At 43.0% G+C, this 16,072-nt stretch overlaps 1 protein-coding gene and 1 pseudogene across 3 annotated transcripts in view; both read right to left on the reverse strand.

The window, feature by feature from the left end:
- MTHFD1L (methylenetetrahydrofolate dehydrogenase (NADP+ dependent) 1 like) overlaps window positions 1–16,072 on the reverse strand; it is a 191,436-nt gene that overhangs the window by 62,611 nt on the left and 112,753 nt on the right. For all 3 annotated transcript variants that reach the window (XM_023633058.2, XM_023633056.2, XM_070256470.1), the window contains exons 21-24: window positions 13,077–13,216; window positions 6,534–6,575; window positions 5,629–5,729; window positions 4,921–5,098 (exon numbers count right to left, since the gene is read on the reverse strand). In XM_023633058.2, the coding sequence (XP_023488826.1) occupies window positions 4,921–5,098; window positions 5,629–5,729; window positions 6,534–6,575; window positions 13,077–13,216 (461 nt within the window). The remainder of the gene's footprint in view (window positions 1–4,920; window positions 5,099–5,628; window positions 5,730–6,533; window positions 6,576–13,076; window positions 13,217–16,072) is intronic.
- On the reverse strand, window positions 7,006–7,822 carry LOC100060323 (proteasome subunit beta type-2 pseudogene; annotated as a pseudogene).

The following is a 16,072-nucleotide window of genomic DNA, read 5'->3' on the forward strand; positions in this document are numbered from 1 at the left end:
CCATGGGACAGGGCGAGGTAGGCCTGAAAGAATGCATGGGCGAGGGATTTATTAGCTAATCAAGTGTAAACAGTCTAGTTTTTCTTTCAGCTGTACATTTTCCTGCATGCTTGCAAATATGGAGATATACTAGTTAACCGTAAAGATATAATTGTCAAAAGTAAAATTAGACAGGCAAGCCCAGTGGCCTAGTGGTTAAGTTCAGCACCCTCCACTTCGGCGGCCTAGGTTTGTGGGTTTGGATCCCCAGTGCGGACCTACACCACTCATCAGCCATGCTGTGGTGGCCTCCCACATACAAAGCAGAGCAAGACTAGCACAGATGATAGTTCAGGGCAAATCTTCCTCAAGCAAAAATTGGAAGACTGGCAATAGATATTAGCTCAGGGCAAATCTTCCTCAGCAAAAAAAAAAAGAAAAAAAAAAAGGAAAAAATTTAGAAAAGAAAAAGTCAAAGAGAAGATGATTTTGTGGGGCACTTTTAACAACTTCTTAAAGGGACTGTGATCATCCTAAAGGGCTGAGGGGAATTGATGCACTATTTCAAGTTTAAATACATTAATTCTCACATGATAAACCACCTTTGAGCAATTAGGCCACTGTATTTTATTCCATAATTTTCGAATTATTATTCTGAGTTAATCAGAGCTGCCTCCAGTACCATCATCAAAAGCTGCCTACTCTTCAATTAGAAGCTGTTCTGGTAAGAGAGGTGCAGAACTGTTCTCTAGAGAACAGGGGCCGCTTACCTCAATCTTCTATAAAGTTCAGCACAGGCTGCCAAGACAGCAGCTTGCTTCTCACTTTAACTACGAGCTCATCTTCATGAAGCCTCGCACCCTCTGAGCTGTGTCGCCTCACAGCATCTTCTCTAGCTGTCCCTCTTCCCTTTTGTGGTTTGGAGACAATTTCAACTCCCCACACAAAAGCAATCAGGCCCTGTGCTCCTATTCAAATTCCCCCAGATGAGCTCAGGTGTCTTTCTTCTGCAACACAAGACTGGGGCGGGGGTGGGGCAGGGAATAAGACGCCATCGATCCTGGAGTAAACACATTCTTGGTGGAACAGAGCTGAGGAGTCAGCAAAAGGCACAGAGAAGCCCAGTTTGCAGTGAGGAGCAAAAGCGGCCGGGCGATTTATCCAAAACCATTTTATCACTCCTTTTTTCCTAGAGGGCAACCCCACATCCATCCAGCTGCAAAGCACCAAAGGCTTGGTTGTGGGGGAAAAAAAAGAAAGGGAATAAAAAGGGTTTCAAGAAAACCATTACTTACTTTGTAAAGGTTCACCTACACTGAACATGCAAGAAATCAGGGAAAAAACGTTTGAGCTTGGTTATGACTACACCAGTGAATTCAGATTTCTATACCGTTAACAACACTGTAAACGGTCCTATATTATCTAAGATCGTCTTGCCAGCGTGAGGAACACAGCCATTATGGAGGCAGCACTAGCGAGCAAGAAGCAACAAGAGCTCTTTGCATAAACCGTCACGCAGCAAAAGGCTGACACGCTGATTATCTAATAAACAATTACGCAGCTCCAACCTAATTTCTGTGTTTTGAAAAAAGGGAAAGGAGAATGTTGGCAAAGGAGGCAAGAATCCTGGCCTTGAGGCCAGCTATCAGATGTAGGATGTTAGACCACATTATTATAACATTTTCCCCTTTCACAAGAGAGCAAACGTTTTAACAGCATTATCTGCATGAAGAATGGGAATTCTGAAAAAAAAAAAAAATTTAAAATATCGGTGGAAAGGAAAGGGGTTCATCTTAGGGTTAGTGCGTGTCTGAGACAGCGTAACTCAGAAACGTTTCTGCTGTTTACTGACCTTCTCTTCACCTGGGATGGTTTCCTTGAAGACAGCCGCACTTTGTGAATCATTCATTAAAAAGACTGCCTTTGCCACTCAGAGTGGGAGGTCCGCGATCAGATGGCAGTGGTCAGAGGCACTCAGAGCAGGCGGGAGAGAGGGAGTCTCCTGACAGTGGCTTGTGTAAATCGGCCATGGGCCATGCTAGGTGCTGTAGACACCCCGGCAAGGCTCTCCCGGGCAACCAGGCCCAGCCAGGAATCCAGGATCGCCTGGGCCAACTGCCATTGGAGTTGGCTTCACTTGCCCTGATGTGCCCACTGCAGGTGACATCGATCCTATGCTTAACATCTCCAGGATCAGAGAACTCACAGCTCTGATTAGAACGTTTTTCTTTACGTTGAAACCAAGTCGCCTCTCCCATGGATCTCCACCACCTCTGTAACCCAGAACATTCTAGTCTCTCATTCATAAAATGGCCTTTCAATAAGACCAGCCTGTTCTGGGCAAACCATCCCAATTCATTCCTGAAGTCCTTCCTTCCACAACCATTTGGCACGCATTCATTCCACTGTCGTCCTTCCTCTTCAAGCAGGTCAGCAGTTACTGCCCCTTTAAGGGGTATCCCCACCCCCACCCCTGCTTTTGAACACAGTACTGAATTCTGAAGAACAGAGCAGGACGGTGACCTCCATCATTCTAGATACTCTCCCAGCTCTGACTCTTTCTGGCTACGGGACACTGTGTGGGCAGCTTACTTAATCTCTTTGTGCTTTACTTTTCTTATCTGTAAAAATGGGTGGGTATCACCAGTTCCTGCAAGCATGTTAGGAAGAAGTTAACGTGTGCAAAGTGCCCATGTGGCTGGCGCAAAAAGCCCTCCTTAAGCGGGAGTCCTAGCAATAAGTTAGCATCATCACGCTCCTGCGGAAGCAACTGTCGACTTAGAGATGCTGCTGCTAAGCCCCTCTCTTCACTGATGCGGCCGGGTTTTGCATCGGGACAGAAAAGAGGAGGGATGTTGCTGTCTGTGACATCTGAGACACAGACCAAGAGAATCTGCGAGGGAGGAGGAATGGGAGACCAGCTATCGGCTTGAAGGCTGAGCATGCTCCCTATGAGGACGATCCGACAGCTAGAGCTGGACCACAAAATTCAGAACAGAGACGGTCAGGCGGCTGCCAGGATAAACGGCGAGGAAGAGTGAGGTCCTGGGAAGTTCAGATTTTCTGACTGAAGACTCATTATCCAGATACGCGTAAAAATATACTAGACAACCCAGCAACTCCATCTCTGGGTATATACCCCAAATAACTGAAAGCAGGGTCTCAAAGAGGTATTTTTACACACGTGTTCACAGCAGCATTATTTACAATAGCTAAAAGGTGGAAGTAACCCAAGTGGACATCCACAGGTGAATGGATAAACAAAATGTGGTCTATACATACAATGCACTATGATTCAGCCTTAAAAAGGAAGGGAGTTCTGACATATGCAATAACACGGATGAATCTTGAGGACATCATGCTAAGCGAAAGCTACAGACTGAACGTTTGTGTCCCCCAAATTCCTATGTCGAGCCTGATCCCCAAGGGACGGTACTAGGAGGTGGGGCCTCTGGGGGCGGGGAGAAGGTCATGAGGGCAGAGCCCTCAGGAATGCGATTAGTGTTCGTATAAAAGACCCTACAGAGACCCCTTCCTCTTCCACCTTGTGAGGACACAGTGAGAAGACAGCCGTCTACGAACCAGGAAGTGGTTCCTCACCCGACACCGAATCTGCCGGTGCCTTGATCTTGGACTTCCCAGCCACCAAAACTGTGAGAAATAAATTTCTGTCGTTTATAAGCCACCTGGCCTATGGTATTGTTACGGCAGCCTGAAAAGACTGAGACAGTGAATCAGCCGGTCACAAAAAGACACATAGGGTATGGTTTCACGTATATGAGATATTTCAAGTAGACTGACAGAGACAGAAAGTAGAATGGGGTGGCCAGGGGCTGAGAAGAGGAGAATGGGGAGCCGTTGTTTAATGGGTACAGAGTTTTAATTTTGCACGGTGAAAAGCGCTACGGAGATTGCACAACAGCGTGAATGCGGTTAGCACCACTGAACCGCGCACTTAAAATGGTTAAGACGGTACATTTTCTGTTATGTGTATTGTATCACAATTAAAAATTAAAGCACAATGAGAGAAAAGAGCTATAGCAGCGGCTGGCCCAGTGGCACAGTGGTTAAGTTCCCACATTCTGCTTCAGCGGCCCGGGGTTCGCCAGTTTGGATCCCGGGTGTGGACATGGCACCTCTTGGCAAGCCATGCTGTGGTAGGCGTCTCACATATAAAGTAGAGGAAGATGGGCACGGATGTTAGCTCAGGGCCAGTCTTCCTCAGCAAAAAGAGGAGGATTGGCAGCAGATGTTAGCTCAGGGCTGATCTTCCTCAACAACAACAACAACAACAAAAAGAGCTATAGCAGAAATGGACAAGGAAAATACTGCCCATGATTTCACAAGCCTTACGAAATTGCTCAAAAGTCTTGTTCTTGTGCAAATCCTGCGTGTTAGCTGTTGAATTCTGTTTTCCAAAACCTCTCTCCCTGAGGCCTGCTATCTGGAAGTAGAGCATATAGCCTTCAAGAGCACAGGCTTTTGGACAAGGATTTGGGGGGTCTGCCCTTGGCAGGGCGACCCTGTCAGATGACTTATAACCTCTTTCACCTTTAGTTTTCTTTCTTTTTTTGAGGAAGATTAACCCTGAGATAACATCTGCTGCCAATCCTCCTCTTTTTGCTGAGGAAGACTGGCCCTGAGCTAACATCCGTGCCCATCTTCCTCTACTTTATGTGTGGGATGCCTACCACAGCATGGCTTGCCAACTGGTGTCATGTCTGCACCCGGGATCCGAACCGACGAACCCTGGGCCACTCAAGCGGAACATGCAAACTTAACCGCTGCCCCACTGGGCCGGCCCTACCTGTAGGTTTCTTATCTGCATGGTTGCTGTGATGACAAAATGGAACAGTCTATGCAAAGCTCTCAGCACTGGCCTGGCGCACAGTTAAGGTGCAAGACATATTAGCCACCATTATCCTTGTTGTTGGATCTTACCTGAACATCATAAAGGAACTGGAAACGACTTCCTTCACTTGCGGCTTCTCTCACAGCCCGAGCCAGGTCCACCGACCCTTTTCCGCCAACCGACCAGTGATAGCAGGGGACCGCATCAAAGGCACCAGCCCGCTTCGCGAGCTCACACACCAAGTCTATCTCAGCACGGGTGTCGGTCCTAGTGATGAAAGCGTTTGTGGTTTTGCATCTGTATTCATTTAGTGATGTTTTTCAAGAAAGACTAGCTGCTTCTCCAGAACTTTGCTCCTTAACACTGAATATATTCTAAACATCAAAAGTGGTTACATTGTGTTTAAATAAATCAGACTTAAAGAAAAGCATGGGAAAAAAATCCTCTCACAGGACGCAAATATTTCAAGTTGTTAAGGGTTTTATCGAGAAAATTCCATAAGGTTTCTCTTTGATCATCCAGTCTTTCAGACAGAAATGCTGGGTGGGATTAAAAAAAAAAAAAGCCAAAGAAATGGTAACTGACTATATAGATTTCATCTCCCTAATAACATTTGAGAACACTTTAGCTACAATGAAACCAATCTAAATCAAACCAACCAAACAAACAGAAAGAGCTGAGTATTTCTGTATACTTTGAGATGAAGCAGAGAAAGACCAAACAGCCATGAGACACAAATACAGTTCACAGGGTGGCCCAGTGAAATAGCCGCATTTAAAGCAGGGGGCTTAACTTACTTAAAGACATTGAGGGCCACGACAACTGGAACCCCAAAGAGCTGAGTAATCTGAATCTGCTTCTGAAGGTTACAGCAGCCGTCTGCCACCAGCGGGATGTTCTGCAAGAAAACCAGACCCCATGGATCTCCTCCCACCAAACCGGCCAAAGGAAACTGGCAGGCCCACTCGGGCGGGTATTGCTTCCGTCTTTGCTCACTTTACTGTCCTAGGAGCTATGAAAGAAGACTATAAATCACTTTCTCCTCCAAGAAAGATGGCTGCAGAGGGAGGAGGCTCATTTTCGAAATCATTTCTAAGATTATTCTGGGTCCCTTGGCATATTTGGGTTTTGAGCCAGGCAGCTATTTCTGCTGCTGACTGTCGGCCAGCACATAAGCGAGGTGCCCACGCTCTGAAGGCTGGTGGACAGGAAGGCACAAGGCCCAGGAAGGGCGAGCAGCGCTGTCCAGCTACGCTCTGCTCCAGTCCCTGGTGCCACCTGTAGGAGGCAAGAGGTACTGCTGCCAGTAAATCGAAGTCTGTTTACAGAAAGCAGTCGGGTAGCCTCAGCAAGTCATAAAGCCAATTGTGTATCCTCCAAGGTCAGCTTTTTCCATATCAAAAGAACACGTGGGAATAAGCCTCATGTTTGTTTCTGTGCTGGAGACTGTGAGCTCCCGCTCTGATGGCTGCCCAGGGCGTGGGGACCGCACAGAAAGCCTGCATCCACCATTTCTCAAGATCGAAGAGTTAACGGAACGGATCTCATCTCTTCCCCCGACCCGTTCCCTCTTGGGTTTTTGGAAAAGCACTAAGAGGCCACGGGTCTAGGACGCATTCACTGATTGAGAATCAACTGCAAGCCAGTGGTTAACCGGAACGGAATGATTCTTCACATTAGCCTTTTAAACAGCCACTCTTACCTCCTCTGTATATTCTCTCTTCAGAGGGATGCCAGCAGTTACCTGAGACAAGAGACAAAATTAAGAATAATCGGATTAAAATGCTTACTCTAATTGATACAGATCTGAAGGAAAAACAAATCATGGTCGCTTTGGGGGAAGGTACATTTAAAAGCACACTTTGTTTCCTCTAAACGGAACTGCCAGCCCCGGCCGAACATAAAGTCTTGTGGGAAGATTTCACCAAACACTGGGGCCTGGGCCCCACCCAGACCAATTACACCAGGGCTTCTGGGAGGGGGACCCAGGACCAGTAAGATTTAAAAACTCCTCAGGTGACTCTAATTTGACCCAATATTATGACCTTTCATACTGTTGCCCATTATCTCAGCATAAAGTGTAATCTGTAAATGATTAAATACCCAATTTACACAAAGTGCATCATCATTCTAAATAAATTCTAAACCACTGTGAAGTGATTGCCATTACTTTTTTTTTTTTTTTCAATTTGTCCATATGCAGCTTTATTCTGAATTAACCACCTGTCAAGAGTGCAGGTCCAAAGAGTAGAAAAAAATAAAGGAGCCCATCCAAAAAAGTTCCCTGGCAAGTGTGAAGGAGGGCATGACGTTAGGAGCCATGTTTAGGAAAAGAAATGTTGTCCAGCTTGTGAATGCCATTTTTGTCAATGATTCGAACACTGAAGGCTGGCAGATTCAGGATGAAGTGTTTCTGGAGCTCCTCTAGACATTTCCTAAGAAGCTCCACTGCCCTCTCACGTGAGAGAGTTGGTGTGTAGTATCGGTCCAGGATACTGAGAGTCAGAAAGGCACCATAGCCGTGGGCTGCGAAAGGGGCCTTGGCCAAGGCGGCCAGGTAGTCCATGTAGTAGAGAGCTGGAGCGCCTCATGCTCATTGTAGCCAGCCAGGAGGAGGTTGATATGATATGGAGTCCGACTCCGGAGACAGTCAGCCAGGTTTCGGCGTGTGAAATTAGCTGCTGCTGTGGGAGACAATTCATAACCATTTCGCATCTTGTAAAGTTGCAAATTTTTCTGAATATATTCTGCAAACTGTGCAGTGTCTCCAGCCTCTCCAACACATAGGAGTAAGATTTTTTCACTCATCTTAAACATCTTGTCATGATCGTCCTTCATCTGGACAATATTGCAAGCGGCCACCGGGACGGAGGCAACAAGGACATAGTCGGGGCCCTGGATGCCGATGAGGTACTCCATGCTGGTGGGTGGCAGGAGGCTGGGGGCTGCAGCTTCCACAGAGTGCCTGATTGCCATTACTTTTGCTTTTATTTGGCCTAGTTACTCACAATAACCTGTGGGGTTGGCAGTTTAAAGATGGGGAAATTGAAAAAGCTGGGAGAAGGCAGGAGTCTTGCCCAAGGTTACACAGCAAATGAGAGGCAGACGGGGACCTGAACATCATGGGGTTCTGAAACCCCAATCTAGTACCTTTCCACAATCCCACGCTGTTATTGTGTGGAGCCCGCTGCTGGTTTTGGTGGGAAACACGACGGGGCATTTGGATTCTCTGAGCACGTGGTGACTTACTCTCCTCTCAGTAGGAGAGACCTTGAGAATATCAGAAAGCCTTTGGAAAGAAGTTGCCTCTGTGACAAATTGTTTTTCGATAACTTGTGGGAACATAATGAAGTATTTTCAGAAGGGTTTTCCAGCAGTGGCGTAGACAAAATTGGAACAACTAAAATGCTAGATTAAAAAAAGAACGTAAAGCATTGCTGAGCTTGCACACATGCAAAGTTCCACAGAATCAAAAATTAAGCAAAAGCAGGAAGAATGGATTGTATACAAATGCCAAAAAGTAGAGAGGATCAATAAAACTGAAAATTGGTTCCTAAAAAGACTAACAAAATCGACAACACTCTGGTAAGATTTTTAAAAAAAAGAATGAAAAAATGTTATAACTGAATGTGCTGTAGACAGAATTAATAGGATACTATCATCTACTTTCTACCAATACATTTAAAAACACAGAGAAATGCATAGGGGTATACCTTTTATTAAAACTCATTTAAGAAGAAACAGAAAACCTAAACAGTTGTATATTCATTAAAAAAATTAATTTATCCATCATCCCTAAGCAACAGACCCAGACAGTGTTAAAGGTGCATTCTTCCCATTTTTGAATAAACCGATTATTCTAATGTTACAAAATCCTTATAGAGTATATAAAAAAGAAGGAATCCTTCCCAATTTATGTGGCTAACTGATAAATATAGATACAAAGATCCTACTTAAAACATTAGGAAAGCAATATGCAAAATGTAATTATTCATCAAAAAAGATAATATATCCTCAAGTTGGATTTATTCTAGGAACCTAAGGTTCATTTAATACTTGAAAGATAAGTAATATAATTTGTAACAATAGTAGGTTAAAGAGAAAAACCATATCATCTAATAGATGAAGACAATTATTCAATATCTATTTAGTATAAAGACTTGGCGAACTAAGACCAGAAGGCAATTTCCCTAACCCGATAAAAAACGTATACTAAAAATCTATAGAAAACATCATACTTAGTGATGACCTCTTAAAAGCATTCCCTTTGTGATAGGGAATGAGAAAAGGATGGCACCTGTCACTACTATTTAATACAGCATTGCAACTACGAAGACTGGTCAGTAACAAGAAGAAAAAGGATAAAGATGGGAAAAGAAGAAACAGCTGTCATTATTTTTAGGGATGATCGCCACATAGAACTCCCTAAGGTATCTCTAGCTAAATTAGAACAATTAATAAGAGAATTTAGAGAGGTCATGGGATATAAAAGCAATATACAGCCCGTGTCACTTAACGACAGGGATACGGTCTGATAAAGGCGTTGTTAGGTGATTTTTGTCGTTGTGCAAACATCATAGAGTGGACTTACACAAACCTACATGGTATAGCCTACTACACACCCAGGCTGTATGGTACTAATCTTATGGGACCACCATCGTATATGCGTTGTATATACATTTTAAAAGATCTAAATCAAGGAAGAAATATCCCATGCTCTTAGATGGAAAGCTGTCTAACCTCCCCAACTTTATCTATGGATTTAATGCCATTCGATCAAAATCCTAAGATTCTTTGTGAAACTTCCTGAGCCAATCCTAAGATACACAGGGAAATGAAAAAAGCCAGTAACAGGCCAGGCACACGTGAAGGACCTGATGAGCTTGCCCTACAGGGTGTCAGCGTGGCATAGACACAATTCTATTTAGATAGACTAGAGCAAGGGAGATCCCAGAAAAAGACCTACAAGCATGAGGAGAATTGATTTATCACAAAGTAGCCTTGAAGACAAGGAAGGAGGAGGGACTGTGTAAGTAAACAGTGCCAGGCCTATTGGATATTAACACAGTCATGGGTCACTTAACGACAGAGACACCTTCTGAGAAATGCGTCGTTAGGCGACTTCATCATCGTGTGAACATCACAGAGTGAACTTACACAAACCTAGGCTGTATGGTACTAATCCTATGGGACCATCTTTGTCTATGTGGTCTGTCCTTGACCGATATGTCATTATGCAGCACATGACTATATAGAAAAAATGAAATTAGATCTGGTCTCTGCACCACACACAAAAATCAGCAATAATGGGTGTAATGGTTAAATTTGTGTCAACTTGGGCCATGGGGTGCCCAGATATTTGGTCAAATATTATTTTGAGTGTTTCTGTGAGGGTATTTTCAAATGAGAATAACATTTAAGTCAGTGGACTCTGAGTAAAGCAAATTGCCCCCCAGGATGTGTGTGGGCCGCATGCAATCAGTTGAAGGCCTAAATAGAACAAAAAGACTGCAAGAGAAAATTCAGACTGGGACTGAACTGGAACTTAGGCTTTCCAGAGTCTCCAGCCTGCTGGCCACTCTGTAGATTTCGGACTTGCCAGCCTCCACGATTAGATGAGCCAATTCCTTATAATACATCTCTTTTTATATAAATATACATCCTTGGGGCTGGCCCAGTGGCACAGCGGTTAAGTGCGCATGTTCCATTTTGGTGGCCCAGGGTTCACCAGTCTGGATCCCGGGTGCAGACACGGCACTGCTTGGCACGCCATGCTGTGGTAGGTGTCCCACGTATAAAGTAGAGGAAGATGGGCACAAATGTTAGCTCAGGGCCAGTCTTCCTCAGCAAAAAGAGGAGGGTTGGCAGCAGACGTTAGCTCAGGGCTAATCTTCCTCAAAAAAAAAAAATATATATATACACACACACACACATCCTATTGCTTCTGGAGAATCCTCCGTAATACATTGGGTTTAAAAAACTAATTGAAAAGGAATATTTGGATCCAAAATTATGAGATTATTATATATATTTCATATTATAACAGTATTAGTTCTTATATTGCACCAGGAATAGTCGGTACTTTGGAAGACAGAATACGAATTTAAAATGATTGGGGCTAAAATGGGCAAGTTCAAGGGTCCCAGGACTTTCCACTGCACACACTATGGAAAGAAACAAGCTGAATAAACATAAAAGGCAGCCATGGTTATTTGTGTAATGATATCAAAAGGAAATAGAAATTATAATGGATCAAAAACATTACCACAGAGTTGTTTCAAGTATGAAGGAATGACACTGCGATGGGTAACATGACATATAGGATTAAGAAGAGAAAGTTCATTTATTATTCAATCACTGAAAACATTTCCTTGATACCGACTCTGCCAGGCACTAGGGATACACAATTAATAAGACACAGTCCTTAATCTCAAGGGGTTCAGAGTTGAGTTGGAGACACACATACATTCACAAAACAACAGGATGCAGAAGGATGCTAAGCTTCGTCTAGCTTCCTGATTCCTCTTCCATATCTGTGCCTGCAAAGCTTGAGCCCTGTCACCATCATCGCTGGCGTGGAACCATGACTTTAAGTGGAAGTGGAAGAGGCACAAAGAATTAAGGAGGAAAAAACGCAATCACTGTGAAACAGCACATACATTAAGATGAACGGAAATAGGATTATAAATCGCGTCGAGGATTTTTACAGGACAGAGACCAGCGCCTGGAAAAAATCTGGACTAGAAGTCAAGAGACCTTGATTTCACATCTGATTAGTCCCCTAAATGGACCTGTGACACTAACCAAGCGTCTGAATCATTCTGCACCTCAGCCATTTCATCTGTATAAAGACGGAACCAGACTAGACAATTTCGAAGCCCTTTCCAGTGTTGAAGCTCTTTGATTTTACAATTTTCAGGGTGCAAAACAGAGAGGGAGAATTTCAAATGCATCTTATATCGGCAGAAATAGTTTTCTGAAACTCGAAGCTGGTATACAGATTCAAAGTCTGACGTCAAAGAGTGATTGTAGCAACAAGTGGTGTTTTGGGCAAAATCAAAATTCTTTAGGATTCACTGTCTTATAACATGTGTTGTGTCAACTTTCCATTTGAAATAACGATGAAGCTTTAGGCTAAAATGAGGTGCTTAAGTGTCTGGTATTATGAATGGATTGGGATTCAGAAAATGTTTACCCATCATTAACATTCAGGTCTTCACAGTGGATAGAGAAGGGGGTTTGGAGCCAAGTCCCAGTTTGGCTCTCTGCTGGCCTGGTGACACTGCCCACATTCCTTAAACCCATCCAACCTCAGCTTCCTCATCTGTAAAATGGTATAAAATAATGTCTGCTTCTCCAGGACAAAGAATTGCTTAGATGATTAAATGATGCACAATATGGTGTTTCATGATGGCAAATCTGTTATTTATTTTTGCTATGTAGTTAGTCATTGATGATATGACTTTCGTGTATAAAGTATACCAACGAAGAAATCAGATGTGCCAGTTTGTCTAATACCTTAATAATATAAGTGACAAAGAAACTTCGAATTATTTTATTTCCAAAATGATTAACCAGTATAACATTTTTTTCTTCTCCCTCTGGAAATACCTAAAAATGAAAGAGAAAAAGACTAAACCTTCTGTGGAAGGAATTTCTTTTCAGATGTGTGTAAATTCTCTATATAAGATAGGTTAATATCAAAAGTCTTTAAAAACATTAAAATTTGTGTTTTCCAAGCAAAGCTGTCTTAGAACTAAGCAATCCAGTGCTATCCCAGAGTTATGAAGTGAAACCATAATAAACAGAAACAGAAAGAAAATAGTTTTAGATGAAATCTGATGCAATGTAGCATCAGTGAACCAAAAAACTCTCTGTACAAACAGTGAAAAACCTCACCCACAAAAGCCATCACTCTAACCCTTACGCTCTCTGCTCAGGAACCAGAGCCTCACTCCTCTCATTAATGCGGGGTTATCAAAGGTTGACACGAGTTTCAGATATAAATCTTAGGACTAAAAAGCGGTTCCATGATGCTCCTTTCCAAAACACTGCTTAGAAATAACTTGGGGGGTGCTGCTATTTGCTTCAACTTGCTAAACTGTAGGGGCCCCATAATGATGATTTGTTAGAAAGGAGCTGCTTTAGGAAACTGGAGTGATCAAGCAGGTCTGAACGTTTCAAATGCTGAATTCTGCTTTATCTTAATTTTAAAATCTGTTTTATTAGGAAGGGTGGGACTTACGCTCGGCCCGCCTCCGTGCATCTTCAGAGCTCGCACCGTTGCCACCAGCACGACAACGTTGGGCACCAAGCCGGAGGCCCGGCACTTGATGTTGAAGAACTTCTCCATTCCAATATCGGCGCCAAAGCCAGCTTCGGTTACTGTGGAGAATCAGATCGGACACTTGCTATTACCTTTTGAAAACGAGAGTAGGTTTCGGCAATCATGGGTCTGACTCACGTTGCAAGGACAGCTGAAATTCCCCTCTACTTCTGGGTTACATCTTGTTCATATGCAAAGGTAAGGCGATTTTCGAAAATGTTCTACTTGCTCACATTCCGTAAAAAGATAGCTCTCCACTCTGCTTCACACGACCGTGTGTAACGACTCATCGCCAAGGCCAAGATTTTCCCTCTGGTAAATAACTCAAAACAAAGCTTTTCTCAACACAGATGGGATTTTCAATTTTTTAATCAGTTGCCAAATTGTATCAAAGGACATTGAAAGCATGATTACCATGGAAGATCCTTTCTCAGTCTTTATAACATGCATAGAGGACTAGTTATTTTAGGGCCACCTGGTCGTTTCTGTTGATTGACAAAATTCCAGGTAGTTCAGTGGTTTAAGGAGGTGGATCATCAAGTTTGGCATAAGATAGCATCTTTATTCCATAACCACAGAAGACGAGCATCTTTAGCCATCCCCTCCCCCACCCCTATAGTGCTGGAAATGTTACTGTGGCAAACATGGACACAGCAGAAAGAACATCTAACATTGTCTTCCAAGATAATAGTAGTGACACTGGGTCAGCAACAGCATCTTCACACATAAACAAGAGCTCTAGGACCAGCAGTACCAGCAGCCCCTGGGGGCTTATTAGAAATGCAGAATCTAGGTACCCCAGACCTACTGAATGAGAATCAGCATTTTAACAAGATCCCCAGGTGAGATGAATGCCCATTAAAAAAAGCACATTGCTCTAGAAAGGAATACTATTAATGTAATAGAAAGTAAATATTTATGAAATATGAACTATCTATTGACAGTACTACTAAGGCCATAATTTAAGCCAGAGATAGGAATTGGCAGTAAAAAAACCTACTAAGATAAAATAAAAAACACTTAAAATGTGAACGAAGGAAGATATTTGTCTCCAGCATTCACTGAATACACACATTTTAACAAGAAGTAAGGAAACAGGGGGCCGGCCAGGTGGCGCAGTGGTTAAGTGCACATGTTCTGCTTTGGCGGCCTGTGGTTCGCCGGTTCAGATCCTGGGTGCAGACATGGCAATGCTTGGCAAAAGCCGTGCTGTGGCAGGCGTCCCACATATAAAGTAGAGGAAGATGGGCACGGATGTTAGCTCAGGGCCAGTCTTCCTCAGCAAAAAGAGGAGGATTGGCAGCAGATGTTAGCTCAGGGCTAATCTTCCTCAAAAACAAAGAATTAAGGAAATAAATGATTAAATGTCACACATAATTTCAAACTCTAAATACATCAACAGTTGTTCTAATTCTTTACAGTTTCCTTTAAGTCCTTCATATGCCTATATAACTTTCACAGAATAGGTAGAATTTCATAGTCTGCCCCTTTACTTTAAAATTATCACAGAGTTTTCTTGCTGTACTACAAACATTCAAAATTTATGATTATATGTGGCAGCTTATAATTTTGTTGAGTTGATGTACCAAGATTTACAAAATTGTTCCCCTTGTTATTAGATGTTTGGGTTGTTTCCAACATAAACAATGCTGCAAAATATCTGTGCATATGAGCTCGAACCTTTTTCAAATTATATTTTGGAATAAATTCCCACGGGTGAGAGTATGGTGCCAGAGGATATAAAAAATTTTTATGACTGTTGATATGCTTTTGACAAATTGAAAAATATTCCTTTAAAAATATTCAATTTGGAATGGAGATAGCTACAAAGTCATTTTTTCCTTCATTATGTTTTCTTTGAACAAGCGATTTAGCAGAGTAATTTAAAGACGTAAAAGACACTCCTTTTTATATAGTATTTGGGGCAAGTCTAGTGATTTTATTAGCCGTAGTCAAAACTGGAGAAAACCATTGACAATAACAATGTCTACCTCAGTGGTACTCCTGTAAAACCAACGCTCACTTTAGCCTCATGGTGGACCCCAGAAAAGGAATATTCAGATGACTTTGTCCAAAGTCCTTATAGAGTGGCCTCCCAGTGGGGGAAAAGATGGGGAGCAAGGCCATGAGTACTGGACTACAGTTGACCGCCCTGCTGGTTAGTATCACAGAGAGATAAGCAGACAGACAGGATCCAGAATCCCCCCCAGCTGTGCATATGAGCTGACAATTGAACAGTGATAATTATCAATTGAACCCTGGTGAGTTACTTGATCTATTTCAGTCTCAACATCCTCATTTGACTTGCCGGGAGGATGAAGTTAGAGAACACACATAAAATACTGAGTTACTGGGTTTTTGGTGCCTAGTGGGAGCTCACAAAAATGGTTGGCATCATTACTGCCAAAAGAACAATTCTCCCACTTGGTAGAAATCATATTCAATTCTTCAGCATTTGTTGAATTCCTACTATGTCTTGGCATTTTTCCCAGTGGCAGAAGCCCAGTCTTAGGGTCCCTAACCTTAAGCACTCCAGGGACGTAGTGAGAGAGACCGTCTGCTACTGGACTCCAGAGAATTGGAGCTCAGCACGCCACCAGGGATGGATTTTGCCCAGGAGGTTTGGGGAAGGTGATGACAGAGTCAGGCCCTGAGGGACAAAGAGGTTTCCTCCAGAGTTTCAGAGAGTTGGGGGAGGAGAGGGGAAAAGGAACAAAGGGATTCACAGATAAAGGACAGAGAAAGAGTAGAAGCCAATTTGTCAAGAAGAGAAATGATCTGTGATGACTGGAGAAGTCATTATTTCAACTACCAAGACCCGTTCTCTGGTCTGATCAGTTCTGAGGAGGAGAGACTCAAGGAACCAAAGTTTCATACGTTTTTTTACAAAGCTGTGCTATTTGAAAAACTGTTCA

Source organism: Equus caballus, chromosome 31 (genome assembly GCF_041296265.1).
Source record: "Equus caballus isolate H_3958 breed thoroughbred chromosome 31, TB-T2T, whole genome shotgun sequence".
Lineage (NCBI taxonomy): Eukaryota > Metazoa > Chordata > Mammalia > Perissodactyla > Equidae > Equus > Equus caballus.